A 14,347-nucleotide genomic window follows, 5' to 3' on the forward strand; every position below is an offset into this window, starting at 1 on the left:
ATTAACTGCTTGATTTTTACTGCAAATTTCTGCCATATTATGAACATCAACTTGAGATAGTCACCACTGATAAACTATTACTAAACATAACGCAGAAACTTGAATTTTCTGTAAAGCTGCTTTGCAACGATTTGCATCGTGAAAAGCGCTATACAAATAGACTTGAACTGAATTAATAATTGCTTGAACTGGTTTTGAGGACAGCACTTTTGGCATTATTTGAGAAGCTTGCTGCATGTCTCTCAGACGGCTCTTTAGAGAGCGTCACATGTTTGCTGAGAGGCACGAAAAGGCTGTAAAGTAAAGGCCGTGTAGAAAGCCCTTATATGGAGATGGTTTGGGCACACGGCCACTGCTTCAGAAGAGTCTAAATTCATTAACATTAGGACGAGGTTACCAAGACATTCATGTGTGTACGGACATGTTGTGAATTAGGTGGACATTTTTTGTTAGTAGTTCTCCTGTGCATACAAATAGCGCAATTATTAGTGAATGAGACCCGTTAAGTTTCAGTGGAAAGCTACCAAATGTTGCTATAAGTTTGATCGCAACATATAATCATTGCTGTTAATAGTGTTCACCGTCTGTGTTTGATTACATGACATTAACTGCTTGATTTTTACTGCAAATTTCTGCCATATTATGAACATCAACTTGAGATAGTCACCACTGATAAACTATTACTAAACATAACGCAGAAACTTGAATTTTCTGTAAAGCTGCTTTGCAACGATTTGCATCGTGAAAAGCGCTATACAAATAAACTTGAATTGAACTGAATTAATAATTGCTTGAACTGGTTTTGAGGACAGCACTTTTGGCATTATTTGAGAAGCTTGCTGCATGTCTCTCAGACGGCTCTTTAGAGAGCGTCACATGTTTGCTGAGAGGCACGAAAAGGCTGTAAAGTAAAGGCCGTGTAGAAAGCCCTTATATGGAGATGGTTTGGGCACACGGCCACTGCTTCAGAAGAGTCTAAATTCATTAACATTAGGACGAGGTTACCAAGACATTCATGTGTGTACGGACATGTTGTGAATTAGGTGGACATTTTTTGTTAGTAGTTCTCCTGTGCATACAAATAGCGCAATTATTAGTGAATGAGACCCGTTAAGTTTTGTGTGATTTCTTAAACACTATTGTTATGAATTGTGCTGACTTTGAGACAGATAATGATTAAGTTTTTTGAAGAATTAAGTGATTACAGAAATGAGAACGAGATTTTCACATCTATTTAAAGTGACGTGACATGTGGCCAAGTATGGTGAACATACTCAGAATTAGTGCTCTGCATTTACTCATCCAAAGTGCACACACACCGTGAACACACACCCGGAGCAGTGGGCAGCCATTTATGCTGCGGCACCCGGGGAGCAGTTGGGGGTTCGGTGCCTTGCTCAAGGGCACCTCAGTCGTGGTATTGAAGGTGGAAGACAGTGCTGTACATTCACTCCCCTGCCAGTACGAGACTCGAACCCGCACGCAACCTTTGGGTTACGAGTCCAACTCTCTAACCATTAGGCCACGACTTCCCCCATTTGAGTCCATGTCAAAAGCGTCAGGGTGCCAAGGGTCACTGTCAACAACAGAGTATGTGTGTAAAAATAAAGCATGATTGATCACCTCTGTTTGACTCCTGGTAAACAACAGATTTCCCCAGCTCGACTCCAAGACGCCTGCGCAAACACACACACACACACACACACACACACACACACAGACATCAACACAGGTATGCCAAACGTTTCTTATCATGAAAGTCACTTTGAAACAGAGCTGCATGACAACCTGATTCAATAGATTTTATTGTTTCAGTCACAGTTTGCAATGAATGCAGACTACTTCCAAGAGCAGGCGGTCACATGCACAGCTTATGTGATGAATAGCCCACTGTTCACCAGTTCTCCTGCCCTCTTCAAGTGGAGAAAATATTGCATTTGCTTTCCACAGTAAGTACACTTAAAACCAGACGTCCACATACCTATAGGGATACTTTATAGATGAATTCTCTCAGTTATCAGTCCAAATCCTCATAGTATACTGCAGCACAATTTTGTACAATTGGACATCGACATAAAGAGATTAAGAAACAGGCCAGGCTGTCGCTTGTTCTGCTGATCTACAGGCCACAATCTCAATAACATCACTACACACTCCTGTAACATCAAGATCAGCATCTCAAATCAAGATCCTTGTTAAATATTAAGCAGGTGGTCGTAGCATACTTACTCAGTAATCTTCTTAGAGAGCTCTGTGCACGCGGGCGTAGAGTTGGCCGAGAAAACACGATAACCACTTTTAGCCACGTTCATGATCAACTACCTAACGGTCAACAACAAAACTAGGACGTGTATAAGTCTAAAGCTACACAGTCGCGTGGTTTTATCGCTGTCTTATATAGGAATGTTAACAGCTAACGAAGAAGTCCAACGGCTGCTCTGCAAGTTTACTGTGCGTTCTTCTTCTTCTTCTTCTTCTTCTTCTTCTTCTTCTTCTTCTTCTTCTTCTTCTTCTTCTTCTTCTTCTTCTTCTTCTTCTTCTTCTTCTTCTTCTTCTTCTTCTTCTTCTTCTTCTTCTTCTTCTTCTTCTTCTTCTTCTTCTTCTGAGGCGCTTTTGGCGGTTGGCAACCAGCTAATTCGTGCTTTACCGCCACCTGCTGCACTGGAGTGTGGAACAACAGCCAGCCTGAGAAAGATAACAGGAGAAGAAGAAAAAAACTACTATTCTAAAGATCTTCATATTCGTTCTAGTAGACCTGTCTCTTTCAGATATATGAAATTAACTGTACATATGTTTTCCTTAGTGCTGCTCCAAGTATATTTTCCAAAGTAAATATATGTTTATGTTTTTCAAATACTTATTTTAATATTATCCTCTTATTTTCATATGCATGACATTCGATTATTATATGTTTTACTAATTCAGGTTGGTTACAATGTGTACATAAACCATTTGTGTGTTTACCTATTAAATGCAGAGTCTTATTGAGCCCTGTATGTCCTATTCCTCCCTCCGATTTGTACCCATTTCTCGTCTGTGTTTGATTACATGACATTAACTGCTTGATTTTTACTGCAAATTTCTGCCATATTATGAACATCAACTTGAGATAGTCACCACTGATAAACTATTACTAAACATAACGCAGAAACTTGAATTTTCTGTAAAGCTGCTTTGCAACGATTTGCATCGTGAAAAGCGCTATACAAATAGACTTGAATTGAACTGAATTAATAATTGCTTGAACTGGTTTTGAGGACAGCACTTTTGGCATTATTTGAGAAGCTTGCTGCATGTCTCTCAGATGGCTCTTTAGAGAGCGTCACATGTTTGCTGAGAGGCACGAAAAGGCTGTAAAGTAAAGGCCGTGTAGAAAGCCCTTATATGGAGATGGTTTGGGCACACGGCCACTGCTTCAGAAGAGTCTAAATTCATTAACATTAGGACGAGGTTACCAAGACATTCATGTGTGTACGGACATGTTGTGAATTAGGTGGACATTTTTTGTTAGTAGTTCTCCTGTGCATACAAATAGCGCAATTATTAGTGAATGAGACCCGTTAAGTTTTGTGTGATTTCTTAAACACTATTGTTATGAATTGTGCTGACTTTGAGACAGATAATGATTAAGTTTTTTGAAGAATTAAGTGATTACAGAAATGAGAACGAGATTTTCACATCTATTTAAAGTGACGTGACATGTGGCCAAGTATGGTGAACATACTCAGAATTAGTGCTCTGCATTTACTCATCCAAAGTGCACACACACCGTGAACACACACCCGGAGCAGTGGGCAGCCATTTATGCTGCGGCACCCGGGGAGCAGTTGGGGGTTCGGTGCCTTGCTCAAGGGCACCTCAGTCGTGGTATTGAAGGTGGAAGACAGTGCTGTACATTCACTCCCCTGCCAGTACGAGACTCGAACCCGCACGCAACCTTTGGGTTACGAGTCCAACTCTCTAACCATTAGGCCACGACTTCCCCCATTTGAGTCCATGTCAAAAGCGTCAGGGTGCCAAGGGTCACTGTCAACAACAGAGTATGTGTGTAAAAATAAAGCATGATTGATCACCTCTGTTTGACTCCTGGTAAACAACAGATTTCCCCAGCTCGACTCCAAGACGCCTGCGCAAACACACACACACACACACACACACACACACACAAGCAGACATCAACACAGGTATGCCAAACGTTTCTTATCATGAAAGTCACTTTGAAACAGAGCTGCATGACAACCTGATTCAATAGATTTTATTGTTTCAGTCACAGTTTGCAATGAATGCAGACTACTTCCAAGAGCAGGCGGTCACATGCACAGCTTATGTGATGAATAGCCCACTGTTCACCAGTTCTCCTGCCCTCTTCAAGTGGAGAAAATATTGCATTTGCTTTCCACAGTAAGTACACTTAAAACCAGACGTCCACATACCTATAGGGATACTTTATAGATGAATTCTCTCAGTTATCAGTCCAAATCCTCATAGTATACTGCAGCACAATTTTGTACAATTGGACATCGACATAAAGAGATTAAGAAACAGGCCAGGCTGTCGCTTGTTCTGCTGATCTACAGGCCACAATCTCAATAACATCACTACACACTCCTGTAACATCAAGATCAGCATCTCAAATCAAGATCCTTGTTAAATATTAAGCAGGTGGTCGTAGCATACTTACTCAGTAATCTTCTTAGAGAGCTCTGTGCACGCGGGCGTAGAGTTGGCCGAGAAAACACGATAACCACTTTTAGCCACGTTCATGATCAACTACCTAACGGTCAACAACAAAACTAGGACGTGTATAAGTCTAAAGCTACACAGTCGCGTGGTTTTATCGCTGTCTTATATAGGAATGTTAACAGCTAACGAAGAAGTCCAACGGCTGCTCTGCAAGTTTACTGTGCGTTCTTCTTCTTCTTCTTCTTCTTCTTCTTCTTCTTCTTCTGAGGCGCTTTTGGCGGTTGGCAACCAGCTAATTCGTGCTGTACCGCCACCTGCTGCACTGGAGTGTGGAACAACAGCCAGCCTGAGAAAGATAACAGGAGAAGAAGAAAAAAACTACTATTCTAAAGATCTTCATATTCGTTCTAGTAGACCTGTCTCTTTCAGATATATGAAATTAACTGTACATATGTTTTCCTTAGTGCTGCTCCAAGTATATTTTCCAAAGTAAATATATGTTTATGTTTTTCAAATACTTATTTTAATATTATCCTCTTATTTTCATATGCATGACATTCGATTATTATATGTTTTACTCATTCAGGTTGGTTACAATGTGTACATAAACCATTTGTGTGTTTACCTATTAAATGCAGAGTCTTATTGAGCCCTGTATGTCCTATTCTTCCTTCCGATTTGTACCCATTTCTCTTCCTACACCGACTTTGCTTTGGATATTATAATGATGTCTTCCTGTATCATTAATATCCCAGTATTCCTGCCATAGATTTTGTGTATGTACCTTTATTATAGTCTTGGCTTCAGCGTTACTTGATTTAACCTGTAGATCTATTGTTTGGGATCTGAGAGATTGTTTTGCTAAAAGATCTACCTCTTCGTTTCCTTTCACACCTACATGTGCAGGAACCCAGATAAATTATACATTCATACCATTATGTAATCTAAGGATTATTTGATATATTTCATTTAAAATGATCCTTATCTTACATGGGGCCCGGTGCGAGGTAGGGAGCGGGGCACCCCTCGGTCCATTCGCAATCGCCGCGGGGCCCCCTCAAGAACGGGCTGTCACTGACGCCTCGGTGTATTCTGGGATTTGCACTGAGATCTTTAGAGAGGAATCTGTGATTTATCACAGGAAGGTTTACAGCGTTGTACATCTGAGCTTTCAGGAGTTTTTTGCAGCACTGTATGTGTTTTACTGCTATTTACACAAGAACAGTGAGGTTCTGAAAATGTTCCTGACAGGAAAGTCCAGAACTCAGTGTGAGGATGTTCCTCTGAATACGTTTCTGAAGGAAGCAGTGGATAAAACTTTGAAGAGTGAAAATGTACACCTGGATTTTTTCCTTCGATTTCTTCATGGCATCTCACTGGAGTCCAATCAAGGATCTTCAACTCCAGCCATGGAGGACCAGTGTCCTTCGGAGTTTAGCTTTAACCCTAACCAAACACATTCACACAAGCTAGTCCTAGTGTTCTCAATTACTTGCAAGTTACAGTTGTGTTTAATAAGGGTTAGAACTAAAGTCTGCAAAACATTGAAAAAGCCCTGATATACATAATTTACTTTTAATTAAGTAAGATTTTGATTTTGATTTTTGGACCAATTTTTTGGAACAGACTAGAGAGTGAATGTTATACTAACATGATCTTTTAAAGTGCTTCTTAAACCTGCCCTGGGGACCACAGCACATTTTGGATGTCTCCCTCATCCAACACATCTGTTTTAACTAATCCGCTCACTAGTACAGGCAAGACTTGGATTGGGTGTGACTGATGAGGGAGAAATCCAAACTGCATTGGGGGTATACTAGTTCTCGGTAAAATAAATAAATCGATAAATAATCGTACAGTTCGCCACCCTCAGTTTGGTACACATTTGTACTGAGATTAAGCTCAGTTCTAACAAAGGATGTGGATGATCTGTTTTAGCAAAGAAAACAAAGAGAAAATACAATTCTATTTTGGGTTCATTTAACTTTATTAAATGAACTATGATTTTTGCTTTCATTGTGGGAACTGAAATGGGAAACTCAACCTTTCTCATTTACAGAGCTGACAGGATGATTGTTTCTGCTCAACTTACTTGAGTTTTTCCAGATGGTTGAGTGTTTCAGAGAGCAGCTTCACTCCTGAATCTCCTGGGTGATTGTAGCTCAGATCCAGCTCTCTCCGGTGTGAGGGGTATGAACTCAGAGCTGATGCCAGAGCAGAGCAGAGCATAAAAAAATACACAGCAGAGGCTTGTCTATCTGCGTTTGTGTGAGTGTTCTGCAAGTTCACAGCCAAACTCAAACTGTCTGGTGGACATCTCGACATGGATAAAAGAACATCACCTACAACTTAACCTAGCTAAAACATAGCTTTTCATCCTCCCAGCCACTCTATCATTAAAACACGTTACCATCCAACTTGTAATCTTGAGGTGACCCTTGATGATCAGCTGACCTTTAATGATCATAATGCAAAAACAGCATGATCATGCGGGTTTGCATGTTTTCAAGGAGCAACTGAAAACGCATCTCTTCCGTGAACATGTAACTGCATCCTGCTTTACTATTCCCATGTCTATACTGTCATTATCCCTTATCCCTTATCCCTTCCTGTTCTAGCTTTTACTATTTTAACTGAACTCTTGTATTACTAGCACTTCTCGTGTTTATTGCATCCTATGATGAATCACTTGTTGTATCCCTCAACTGTAAGTCTCTTTGGATCAAATCATCTACTAAATGAAGAAATGTTAATGTACACCGCTAGATAGCGCTGTCGAATACAGGAGCAAAGTGTAGAAAAAGAAGATGTCCATTTGTCTCCGTGAAGAGGCAGCTGTGTCAACGAGTAGAGGAAAAATTATCTTGTAAATTTAGCTATTGTGTCCTGTTGCTATATAAATAAACAAAATAGATTATGAAGATTTCGGATCTCTAGATTCATTTATGATTTGAGCTTCATCCTGTGTGACCGGCCTCACCGAAGTTATAAGGCTCTGTTGCATTGATTTCCAATGGATTCAACATAATGTAAATACTGAACTTCAATCAGTGCACTTTCTATTTTGCAAACCATTTATTTTTTTAAATGAGACTCAAAGGTGACATATTGTACACCTTTCTGGAGTTTTATTTTAGGTTTGATGGACTTAAGAATATATATTTGCGGTATAAGTACCAACAACCATCTCAATATATTTTTACAGCTCCTCTCTCAGGAGCTCTGCTGTGAACTGTCGATTTTGGCCTGTCTAATTAATATCCATGAGCCTCTCTTCTGATTGGTCTGTTGTTTTCTGAGTGATGCACGTAACCACAGGAAACTAGGGTCAGCCGACGTCACAGAGCTAGCTGGAGGTAGCAAAACAAAGGGGAAACTGGAGGCGGCCCGTTCAACCCAGTGCAGATTCGGCTACATAATGAGCTTAAAGGGGTCATATGATGTGATTTCAAGTTTTCCTTTCTCTTTGGAGTGTTACAAGCTGTTCATGAATAAATAAGATCCCTGAAGTTGCAAAGACTAAAGTCTCAAAACCAAAGAGATATTCTTTATCAAAGTTATCGTCCATCCTTTGAGTGAGAGTATAACGTTACAGGTCGATCTGGTTTCGTGATTAAAGTTAACCTTTCGACATGTTTCGGTGTTGTTGTTGCTCAGCAATGGCATGGACGCGATGTTGTCTGGGGGTTTGGCAAAAGGAGAGTGGGACGGCCCAACAGAATGGTGTGCAGTGACATTTACTAAAATATGTATTTTTAATATATATGTATTTAATGTTGGACTTCAATTTACCTTGAATTTTATTTGTTTCGAGAACAACTGTAACGTAACTGTAATGAATTTATTGTAAAGTGTCTCTTACATTTACAGAAAAAAAATGAAAGTAATATGTAATTTTACCCCCACCCCCAAATCAGTACTGAAAATGTGACACCAGAACCGCAATATGTCCCAAACCATGAACCACGAACCTTGAACCTTTAAACCCTTAATGTGAACTAATGGGGGTCCCCAGGACAGGTTTGAGAAGCAGTGAACTAAGGACGTTTTTATTTATTTATTTATTTATTTTACACCAGCCTTTTAAGAACATTTGAAAAATTAAAAAAACCTTTTCCCACTATTATAAAGAACCTTTCATGGAAAGAAATGATTCCATGGATGTTAAAGGTTCTTTAGGGAACCTATGTGTGCAGTGTGTGTCTAAATCAGTAGTTCCTCTTTTACTGAAGGGGTTTTTGTACGACTCTCTATCACTGTGTTCATGGCAGTTCATAATACTGTTGACAGTAATAATCTCCTGCGTCTTCAGACTGGACGTTTCTGATATTGAGCATGAAGTTTGTTCCTGATCTCCCATCAGTGAATCAATCAGAAACTCCAGACACTTTGCTACCAACACCAGAGAACAGGAGTTTGGGTGTTTGTCCGGGTTTCTGATGATACCAGGCTAAACTAGATGTAAAACTGTCACTGCTGGATCTGCAGTTGAGAGTGATGCTGCTTCCCACAGACACCGAATCCACTGACGGACTCTGAGTCAGAATGATCTCAGCTGAACAACCTGCCATCATTGTTACAATCAAACAGATGACACATGAGAAAAATGAGAAAAAACATTCATAACTCGCTGAATATTCAACTGTAATCTCACCAGCAAGAGAAAGCAGTAGAGAGCAGATCACCAGAGTGTTTGCAGTCATCTTTGCTAGGACTGAGAGAGAACAGAGGAGAGCTGCTGTTTAGAGTCCTGAGCGATGGCAGTCAGTCTTAAACAGAGGAGTGGTGCACTTATTCAAAGCTGCTTCCTTTCAGAGAAAACGTGTCACATATGTGTCAGATATTGAGTTTCAAACTAAATTCATTTTAAACAGTCATTAAATGTACACTGTAAAAAATGGCCGTGAATTTAACGGTAAAATTTTTCCACAAAAGCAAAGACTTCGTATTAGTATCAGATGATATATCTCAAGCGTTTTCTTGGATATTCTGATGATATTTCATGAGCATTCAGTAGTTTACCATCAGCTGGTGTTTAGATTGTAATGTTTAAATGTGCAGTAATATATATTACAACTTTTTTCTTTTCTAAAAATGCAAGTAATAGTTTTTTATTATTGAAATGGGTTTGATCACAAATATAAGTACAGCAGTTGTTGTGCAGCTGCTGAAGCGTACAGAGGTTTTTGTGCAGCTGCTCTATTAGTTTGTATCACTGTGATTAACTTTCGGCGGCGGCACCAGACTGGATGTTGGCAGTAAGTAAATATTCAAATGCTTTTAATACAACACAATATAGTCATATTATTACAAATTATACTTTAAATGTTTTCATTTGTACTGGCAAAAACATATTTTCTATTCGATATGCTAGCAGTAAATATTTCTCAGTGTAGGTTTACATTTGAGAGTAAAACTACGAAGACATAATATAAACGTCTTTACTACTAACATGCTGTTAGAGCATTTTGTCATACAGCATATTTTGTCATAAATTGTTTTGGCCAAAAGATATTTTAATGGATTTGTTTCAGATTACAGTTTATCATTTAAGCCTGCCAACTTGGCATTTGTTAAATGTATTTTACTACTCCCTTGAAACAGAGCACTTCATCATACCTTTACTTATTATGGAAACAATACACTTTAAAATAATACAATAAAGCATGATCTGAATGTAATGTTTTTGGACACTTAATTGCATTTTTTTTTTTTTTTATCTATTATAATTTAAATTGATATTAAATGCAATTAGTTGAACAGTAGACTGCTGACCCACTTAAGTAGGACAAAAGTACATCCGTATATGTAATTTCATAATTACTTATATTATAGTAAACTGAAATATACTGTCATTTCTATTGAAACTTCTATGTACTTCAATATATTTGTAATTGCACATTTGGTATGATGAAAAGCATTGCAGTTTAGTAAGTTTAAAATCAATTAACTTTAAATATATAAAAAAACACTATAGTTAAAATTATAATCAAATACTTTTGTGTAGTATGTTAGTCAACAAAAGAAGTGTACTTCTTCAAAGCACGGCAGAAGATTATTAAAACATAATGATTTAAAATGTACTTTAAGTAAAACATTTAATTTGACATTATTAAGAAAGTCATGAAAGTGTGCTCTCTTTAAGTACACTTAAAGTGACATTTTATTTCATTAATATTACATTATCTGCAAGTATTATTGTTTTATTATGTATTCCTTTTAAGATTTAAAGTACACGACTAATTTAATACAATTAAGTGCACTTCTTTTTCACAAGGGTACAGTAAACAGTAAATGATCAGTTTACATTGACTTTCTGTAATAAAATGTGTTCAGATGTCTGTTAAGAGAGTTATCTGGTGTCCTGCTCCTCTGCTTTTTTCTCAGGTGTCACTCCTCCTAAACTGAGCGTCCTGCCCCCGTCCAGCACAGAGATTTCATCAAAGAGCACAGCGACACTGGTGTGTGTGGCCAGCGGGGGCTTCCCGTCAGACTGGAGCTTGAGCTGGACGGTGGACGGCAGCAGCAGCAGGTCTCAGGACAGCAGCGCTGGGCTCCTGCAGGAGGACGGTCTGTACAGCTGGAGCAGCAGCCTGACTCTCTCTGAGCAGCAGTGGATGGAGAGCGTCTCAGTGAGCTGTGAGGCCACACGCAGCGGCCAGCCTGCCGTCACTCGACAACTGACCAGAGATCAGTGCTCACAGTAGATCTGCTGCAGCCTTCCTGCTCGTGTCTCACTTCTGCTTCTCTGATTTAATTCATTCAAGAGATGCTATGATTTTTCTCTTTTATCTGAAATAAAAGCTTTTATCTTTGATACTCTTCTTGGTCCTGCTGTGACAAATAAATGTTTAAAAGTACAAATATTCCATTAAATATTCTACTAATAGCATGTGGCCTCTCAAATAACATGGGGTGGTTATGACGTCTAAATGAACTATAATTCAATAGTTATAAAAGAATTTGAAATGCTGAAAAAAAAAATGTTTTAGGAAGACTTGAGAATGTCACGTTGTATGAAATGTCAACTTCTCTAAAGTATTTCATGTTAGATATTCAAATAAGCTTCTCTCAGTGAAGCATGAAAACACCTGCAGAGTCGATTATAAGACGAGAGTCGTCTCGAAACAGCATTTGCAACACTGTTGCTATTGTTAACACAAACCAGAATTAGTCGTTTTCAGTTTTCAAATGGTTTTCGGTAATTGAAAAAAGCTTAATTAAAATAAACTAAAAAATGGATGAAAAAACTTAAATATTTTATAAAAAATACTAAACATTTAAAAATAGAAATGTTGCCTTAACTGAAATAAGTTCAAGTTGAAGAATTACAGTTAATAATACAAAAACTGAAATAAAACAAAGTTACAACTAAAAAGATAGATACACATAATAAAATGTATAAACTTAAGAGAACATTTATCGATTAGACAAGGTAGCCACATAAGGAGTCACACAACTGGATTGTGATAAAAGTTTACAAAGACAAAAAAAATAAAAAATTGGAAATATATTTTTTCGAACAGATCTATCATATACAATACAAGTAGGATGTCGTTCCAAACCTGTATGAGTTTCTTTTTTCTGCTAAATACAAAAAGATATTTAGTAGAATATGTGTAACCAAACAGCCAAACAGTTCCATTGACTTCCCTAGTATGAAAATACAATTCTGTGTAAGTCAATGGGGAACAGAAACTCTTTCGTTCATTCGTTCATTCATCTTCTTTTGTGCTCAACAGAAGAAAGAAACTCATACAGATTTGGAACATGTATTTAATTGCATAATCACTTCTGTTGTCTTTGAAGTTATCTGAATGCTTGCTTTCAGCTGGGCAGATGTTTTCTAGGAGGATGAATGTCGTGTTTGTGTTTGTGTTTGTTTGTGTGTGTTCGTGTGTGTGTGTGTGTGTGTGACAAATGAATTTGTATAATGACAAAGGTATGACATAGGTATTACAAGGAGAAGGTGACTTTTCAGGACATTACCCCATTACCCCATGTTTCAAAACGCTTATAAATCACACAGAATGGAGTGCATTGAAAATCTGAAATAGCACAAAGTCTCCTGTAAGGGGTAGGTTTAGGGGTAGGGTTGGTGTAGGGCAATAGAATATACGGTCTGTACAGTATAAAAACCATTACGCCTATGGGATGTCCCCACTTTTCACAAATGTAAACCTGTGTGTGTGTGTGTGTGTGTGTGTGCAATGTTTGAGTGGCTGCAGTGTCTCTCAGCTGTATCAGTGCAGTGTAGTGTGACGGAGGTTTTTGTGCGGCTCTTTATCACCGTGTGACTATTGCACCAGTGTGGTCACTCTGACAGAAGTAATGTCCTGCATCTTCAGGCCGGGCTCCACTGATGGTCAGAGTAAAGTCCGCTCCATGTCCACTGCCGGTGAATCTAGAAGGAGTTCCAGTGAATCGAATGGTGGCACCTTGTATAAGTAGTTTAGTAGCTCCTCCGGGTTCCCTGAAGTACCAAGCCATGTGGTTATTAAGATGCACCGGCCTGTTGGCTTTGCAGTTTAATTTAACTTCTTGTCCTGGTTGGGCTGCTGTTGCTAATGGTGTCTGAGTGATGACGACCTGTCCTCGGCACTCTAAAAGAGTCACATAAACCATGATATACCAAAGTATGACACGTGTTAATTTGTGCAATAGAGATCTAGTCTAATTATACAAACCCTGATAAAATACTACAAGCATCGAAATAAAAATGACGATGGAAGTCATTGTTGTTCTGTGATGACGATGATTCTGATCTGTGTTAAACTACAGGCCTATAAACACTTACAAAAGCACTGAAGCATGTGCTGCCAATGCAAAGTGGTGCTGTATATGTAAATGTTCAGTGTAATTAGAGCAGAAAAGTCCCATTTAGGAGCAATAACTCATAAATAACATCCAGCACTATTAGGAACGTATACAAACATACAGAATCGTATTTTTATGGGCAATCAAACTCAGTGGCTTTCGAAATATCACAGTAATAAATAACTAATAAAATCTGTCACTTAAGTGCATATACCATGCATCATCAGTCAGGTGTATGCTGGGTTTGCTCTTTTAATATCTTAATATTTTGGCGGTCTCCTCCCCCTTAGCAGGCAGTGTCAAGTGTCATATTACAAAATGTATTACGGTATTTTACAATCAAAACTTTTTATAATCTTGACAAAATATATATCATTAGAAAGGTCTCAGGATTCTCAGGATTCCATATTTGGTGGTATTTTGACATAGAAGTAAGATTTACAGAGAAATCTAGACATTTGTGACAGAAAAATGCATAAAAAAATTGATGGCACCGGTGGCTGTTTGTGGTATAACGCCCTAAATAAAATCTCACAGGAACCTCATTTTTTTCATATCAACTTCAAATTTGGAACGTAACTTATTTAGACTAAAGGCTTTAATTTATACCAATTTTAGAGTAAAACCTGTTATGTAAAATATTTACTATATATAAAATTAGTATATAGCGCATTTTCTTTACAGTAAATTTAAACTTAAAAATTAAAAAAAAAAATGTTTTTAATTCCACTTTTGCAATAATCTGCTGATTTTCTTCTTTAAAAAGAGACCAACCTTATGTCTGTATTCCAAAGTGTTCATAAATTAAAACAATTTAAGTTTGGATAGTGCACTTTATTGCCTATTT

The 14,347-nt window shown here is 38.2% G+C and overlaps 2 protein-coding genes, 1 long non-coding RNA gene and 1 gene segment (V, D, J or C); 1 reads left to right on the plus strand and 3 right to left on the minus strand.

The window, feature by feature from the left end:
* The window catches only part of prpsap1 (phosphoribosyl pyrophosphate synthetase-associated protein 1), a 24,471-nt gene extending 21,991 nt beyond the window's left edge, over positions 1–2,480 (minus strand). The window contains exons 1-2 of the mRNA XM_016246609.1: positions 2,230–2,480; positions 1,624–1,676 (exon numbers count right to left, since the gene is read on the minus strand). Coding sequence (XP_016102095.1) covers positions 1,624–1,676; positions 2,230–2,312 — 136 coding nt within the window. The 5' untranslated portion in view covers positions 2,313–2,480. The remainder of the gene's footprint in view (positions 1–1,623; positions 1,677–2,229) is intronic.
* A 1,593-nt stretch (positions 2,481–4,073) lies between these two features.
* On the minus strand, positions 4,074–4,955 carry LOC107562048 (uncharacterized). The gene is made up of 2 exons (XR_001605946.1): positions 4,682–4,955; positions 4,074–4,126 (listed from the first exon to the last, which is right to left on the minus strand). It is a non-coding gene; the product is annotated as an uncharacterized lncRNA (long non-coding RNA).
* Positions 4,956–6,786: 1,831 nt separating this feature from the next.
* Positions 6,787–14,347, plus strand: part of LOC107562041 (NACHT, LRR and PYD domains-containing protein 12-like) — a 60,474-nt gene continuing 52,913 nt past the window's right edge. The window contains exon 1 of the mRNA XM_016246604.1: positions 6,787–6,792. Within this exon, the coding sequence (XP_016102090.1) occupies positions 6,790–6,792 (3 nt within the window). The 5' untranslated portion in view covers positions 6,787–6,789. The remainder of the gene's footprint in view (positions 6,793–14,347) is intronic.
* LOC107562045 (Ig kappa chain V-III region NG9-like) lies at positions 12,970–13,419 on the minus strand. The segment is given in 2 exon segments: positions 12,970–13,286; positions 13,371–13,419. Coding segments are annotated over 2 exon segments (366 nt in total).

Source organism: Sinocyclocheilus grahami, unplaced genomic scaffold (assembly GCF_001515645.1).
Source record: "Sinocyclocheilus grahami isolate Dianchi unplaced genomic scaffold, SAMN03320097.WGS_v1.1 scaffold803.1, whole genome shotgun sequence".
NCBI classification, from domain to species: Eukaryota; Metazoa; Chordata; class Actinopteri; order Cypriniformes; family Cyprinidae; genus Sinocyclocheilus; species Sinocyclocheilus grahami.